The sequence below is a fragment of the Mastomys coucha genome, unplaced genomic scaffold (genome assembly GCF_008632895.1).
Source record: "Mastomys coucha isolate ucsf_1 unplaced genomic scaffold, UCSF_Mcou_1 pScaffold23, whole genome shotgun sequence".
NCBI classification, from domain to species: domain Eukaryota; kingdom Metazoa; phylum Chordata; class Mammalia; order Rodentia; family Muridae; genus Mastomys; species Mastomys coucha.
The window spans coordinates 14,379,420-14,385,184 of NW_022196906.1; the positions used below are offsets into that span (position 1 = coordinate 14,379,420).

The following is a 5,765-nucleotide window of genomic DNA, read 5'->3' on the forward strand; positions in this document are numbered from 1 at the left end:
AGAAAATATCTAAAATAAAAAAAAATTTAAAAAAAATTGATTGTAATAAGTGAGAAATTAAGTAATTCACTGGAATTTGCTAACATTAATTTAGGCTATTTAACTTGACATGCTGCCCTTTATGCTTGTGTGCATATTGTGTGAATGTCTGTCATACCACTTTTTTTCACTGTAATTATTTTTTTTTTTTTTGCTTTATTCTTCTCTCATAAAATACATTCTTACTGCAAAAAAAAAAAAATAGTAATTAAGAAGCAGTCCTAGCCGGGTGGTGGTGGCACACGTCTTTAATCCCAGCACTTGGAGGCAGAGGCAGGCGGATTTCTGAGTTTGAGGCCAGCCTGGTCTACAGAGTGAGTTCCAGGACAGCCAGGACTACACAGAGAAACCCTGTCTCGATAAAAAAAAAAGAAGCAGTCCTATTTTGTGCACATGTGTGCAAGAATTTCTCATGTAGATCTTGAGAAAACGGGATCTAGTGGAAAAGGAAGAGAATAAGGGAAGATAAGATAGGGTATGATAACTAAAATACATTGAACAAATGGATAACAGTCAAAGAGCTTGAAAATGTTAAAGAACTAATTTTAAGGCAAAAATAAAACTATGGTTAGATGTTATCAAAATAATGTCAAATTCATCAAAATATGGATATATAGATATAGACATAGACACAGACACAGACATAGATACCCATACTAGGAACCTTGACACATCATTCATTTTGAGCCAAAGAGTGAAATATAATAGGAATGAACATGGATGTCGCACAGAAAGCTAGATGTCAGAGTTTTTTCTATATAGCAAATCTACAATCTAGCAACAATCAAATTTGTACCAATCCAAATGTTATGAAATAAGTTTATTCTCTCAATTCATTATAGTAATGAGTCTGATATCAATATAAATATGAAAGTAAAGTGATAACTATCATCACAGAGATGATGAGTATTTTTTTAAATTTTTCTGTAGATGTTTCTACATGCATTATCTACTTCAGCATCAGATGTATAAGTAAACAGCAATTAATTTTTAAAACAAATTTCCTCCAATATATAATACTAAACAGTATAATTGCTGAAACTATATCCTGTAGGTTCTAAATTAAAGTCAAATGTGAATAATCAGAAAACATTTTACATGCCAGTTATCTGCACATATTCCCATCATTTTTTGTGTCTTGACTCTGCTCCTTTATTGGCAAAAAAATAATGGAAAGTGTTGGCCATCCTGTTACTAAAGACACCAAGTAATTTGGTCTCAGAACATAGGAATCAAGTTGGTACTGGCCAAGAGGATCCCTCCCTAATGGCTAACTTTCATAGTCCAGATGGTGTTCTGCAGGCTGCTGTGGGGACATGTCATCAACCTCAAGATCCAGCTATATTGCTCTTAAGTATGTATCCAATGGATGCTTTATCCTACCACAGAGACAGTTGTATAACCATTTCATTGCTGTTCTATATAGTAGCCAGAAATTGCAAACAACCTAAATAAAATATGGTACATTTACACAAGAAAGTGTTATTTGGCCATTAAAAGAAATGAAATTCAGAGGTAAATGAATGGAACTAGAAAAAAATTACCCAGTCTTTCAGGCTCAGAAAGACAAATATGGCATATATTCACTTACATGTACACATTACCTTTTAAGTCAATGATAACCAAGCTACATTCCATAGAACCACAGAGGTTAGATACAGAATAGGGTAATTTGGGGAGATGAGTATAGATCTCCCCATGAACAGTAAAAATAAATAGTTACAGAATAGGGGGTCTGGAATGGGAGGCAAATTGATGAAACTTGAAGATATTTCATTGAATGAGGTAACCCAGACACAGAAAGATAAATATTACATGTTCTCTTTCTTCTGTGTCCTCTAATACAAATCTTCAGATATAAGTGCATAATCTGGAGTAACTGCAGAAACAAAGAAAGTTAAAAAGGAGTATGTAGGGGGCAGAAGACAATAGAGAGAGAGGAGTAGGAGAGTACAAAATATGTACAGAAGGAAAGAGGAAAAGGAGAGGGCTTTAATCAGGGAGTGGGAAGAGATATAAATACAGAAGGAGGGAGGAGACTAAAATAACAGAATGTCTAAAAAGTCATAAGAAATCATATCACTATCTACCTAAAATACTTATAACATGAATAACTCAGTATATAAATGAACATGTATAATTTAAATGAAATTTTCACATCTGGACTGATAATGACCCCTCCAAGAACTGAATCACATCATCAGGCCACAAAACCGAACATCAAATTTGAGACATTCTTTCGAGTTGTTGGTTGGATTGTCCAAGAGATTCCCAAAATATTACAGGCTATCACTATTGCTCTTAATTGTTCCCAGAGACAACAAAGACCCTATTGTTGAAAACATTATAAACTTTAGAGACAGGGCCTAGAGGCCTCTGAGCTGGAACTTGACCTGAAGCCTCCTCCTCCTCCCCAAGAACTAGTTTTCATCATACCAGAAGATGCCGTGTAAGCTTACAAAGGAGAGAGGCAACCAAATGTCCTACCCAGCTTTGACCACAACAACAAGCTCATCCTTCCACTGGGAGTCCTGCCTGCCTAAAATAAGCTGAACAAGGACAAGACCAATAGACATACTAACATGGATAGGGGAAAGTCGCAACCCTACACAAAGAACTACATGCAACTAAGGAATGCTTATCCGATTTGTTATGGTCAGCCCTGAAAAAACATACACACAAGGAATATTATATAGACTGAGCTGAGCAGATTGCACTCATGTATTTATAAGTATACATAAACATACATATATATGTTTGCAACAACTATTGAAAAAAGAGACCATAAATTTGAAGGATAGCAAGAAAGGATATACAGAAAGTTTGGAAATGGGAAGAGGAAAGAGGGAAAATGATGTAATGATATTTCAATCTCAAAAAAATAAAGCAATCATATTTCCATGTCTCAATTGCTATGTAGCTATAAAATTTATTATTATGTTTTAAAGCCCTCACAATCTACAATGCTCATATTGTAGATTCCGTGTAAACCCCTGGCTCATCCTCCTGTCTCACAGGTGAACTAGCTGAATACTAAAGGAAATAAACAATTGTTCTGTGATGGTTTGTTTATCTGTGCTCAGTCATGTTTAACAAGAAAAGATATTTGTAAGCATTCCTGGAGAAGATAATACCCTGGAATAAGTAGGGTCTATAAGGTTTTCATCTTTAAAGTATGTTTTGTTTTGTTTTGTTTTGTTTTGTTTTGTTTTGTTTTGTTTTGAGGCAAGGTATTGCTATATAACCCAGGCTGGCCTTGACAATTCTATTTCTGCCTTCTAAATCAGAACTACTATCATTCACTGCCATCCCCAAGTCAATTTTTTTCTTTTATTGTATATTTATTTACACTTCCAAATCTTAGCATTTTTATTAAAACACTAACTATGTAGTTAAACTGTTCTGCCTCATTGTGAATTTCATTGGCAGAAAATGAAATAGTGAGGCTGGTCTCTAAACATCATAAGTACCTAATAAAGGTAGAAACAGATAAGTATTTATTGTGCTGCATAAGAATTAGAACCATTACTGTAATTCATATGAAGAGTATCAAAGAAATACAACCCTACAACATTACTATTGTAATGCTTTTTGGGTGGAAGGTGAACCTTTGCATTGTAAGTCTTAAATTCTCACTATAACAAGAATATACCATGCAATACCCTCCAGTCATAAGAAATGAGTAGGGAGGAAGGGGAAAGTAGGAGTCAAAATAATGGACAACAAAATACAGTAAGATGCAAGGAATGAGTTCTAATGTTCTATTTACAATTGTGGCAGCCACATCTATAACAAATTATTATGAACTTTATAGTGAACTAGAAGAAAAGAGTTTCAAGTTTCCCAATACAAAAAAAATGGTGAGTATTTAGGGACATTGATAAGCTAATGTTAATCTGTTCTTTACACATTAATATAGATATCAAACTATCACACTGAACACATAAGTATAATTTCATGTTTATTATTCATGAAGAATTATTCATTATAATTATATTTCACATAAGTATAATTTCATATTTATTATTCATGAGGAATTATTCATTATAATTATAAAGGAATTAATTATAAAGGAAATTATTCATTGTCCTTTGAGTTAAAAGCATGCATTTTGGACACATTTATATCTGGTTATTCTAATTTCATGTAATTTGTTTAGCTTGGGTTTGGTTTGGTTTGCCTTGGCTTGTTTTGGTATTATTATTATTATTATTATTATTATTATTATTATTATTATTATTATTATTCTGGGAGTCAAGCACAGAGGACAACACTATGTAAGTCATTTCTATACTTCTAGCTATATGTGGGTTCTTGAACTCAAACTCAGATCATCAGACTTGATGACAAGTTCTGACACATAGAGTCACTTCACTGTCCCTGGTTTGATTTTTTAAATAGGTTCTTTCTACATAACCCAAGATGTCCTCAAGTTGTCAATCCTCCTGTCTCAGCCTCTAAAGTGTTAGAACTATAGGCATGTAACATCAACCTGCCAAACTTCTGCTTTAGTGATGAAGCAGTAGTGCCTAATGTCTCCCTGCCCCCAATCTCTTCTGCTTCCAAGTTCTCCCATGGTCCTCACCAGACTGTGTCATCTCTATGCTGGTGCATGATGAAGGAGTAATGATCCATCATTTCTTCTCAACCTGATAAGTGATGGAGATTCTGTCACCAGAGCCAGAAAGAAAATAGATTCAGGCATGGACTCACAATGGAAATATGACTGTGAGAGAGAGTTAAAACACACACAAGTGGACTAGGACCAAGAAACTAAATAGCTTGAAGGACACTGCCTTTTTATTTACAGTTACATAGGCTTGAGAGTTCAATGCACAGAACTTATAATTAGACAAATTGGTACATGTTAACCCAATCTCAGAGGACTTGTTAATACTAATTGAAAAGAGGCTTGGAAAAAGTCAGTTCCCTTTGTAGGGTCTTGAATTTTCTACTTCTCAAGGAGAAATTTATCTGTGCTCCTCTTTTCTAACTTTAAATTTCATACATAAAATTCAAACTTACCATGGAAACATGTTCATGCCATCAACTGGTCTTATCACATGTCATTCAGAAGTATCTGATGAAAAACAATGTTGCATGAATGCCATAATTATCGTTAAACATATTGGCAGTATGTGGGCTGTGATGTCAGCAAAAGCATTTATATGTGCAAAACAAATCCACATAGAACCCTGTCTACCCAAGATTTCAATGGGTAGAAATCTTAGTCACCTTCATGATAGGAGTAGACCAATGTAATCAGAATAGCTCCAGTTGTTTCCTTAGCCATTCTCAAATTAGTACAATTTTTTTTTGTTTTGGTTTTTCAAAACAGGGTTTCTCTGTATAGCCCTGGCTGTCCTGGAACACACTCTGTAGACTAGACTGGCCTTGAACTCAGAAATCCACCTTGCCTCTGCCTCTGCCTCCCAAGTGCTGGCAATAAAGGTGTGTGCCACCACTGCCCCGCACAATATTAGATATTGTATTAGCCAGTTTTCTATTGATAGAAGCCCAATACAATATACTCAGCTATTTAAAAAAAAAAAAAGTTGCTTGGAATGATACTACCTGCCTGTAATCACAGCAATTAGGAGGAAGAGGAAGAGGAGTAAAAGTTCAAAGGTGATCTTCTCCCAAGTGAATTCCTAAGCAGGGAGCAGACAACAGAGAGGCACAGGCCCCACGAGTCGCAGGGGAGCCGCCGGGTGGCAGGGACAGAA

At 35.1% G+C, this 5,765-nt stretch overlaps 1 protein-coding gene across 2 annotated transcripts in view; it reads right to left on the reverse strand.

Moving 5' to 3' along the window:
- The window catches only part of LOC116072407 (olfactory receptor 18), a 12,448-nt gene extending 7,642 nt beyond the window's left edge, over positions 1-4,806 (reverse strand). Inside the window, exons 1-2 of one of the 2 annotated variants that reach the window (XM_031343838.1) lie at positions 4,625-4,705; positions 3,692-3,702 (exon numbers count right to left, since the gene is read on the reverse strand). Coding sequence is in view for 1 of the 2 variants with exons in the window: in XM_031343837.1 (XP_031199697.1) it covers positions 4,625-4,677 (53 nt within the window). In the remaining variant the exon portion in view is untranslated. Of the gene's footprint in view, positions 1-3,691; positions 3,703-4,624 lie in introns of both variants that reach the window. The other variant, XM_031343837.1, reaches the window with a different exon arrangement.
- Positions 4,807-5,765: the final 959 nt, after the last annotated feature.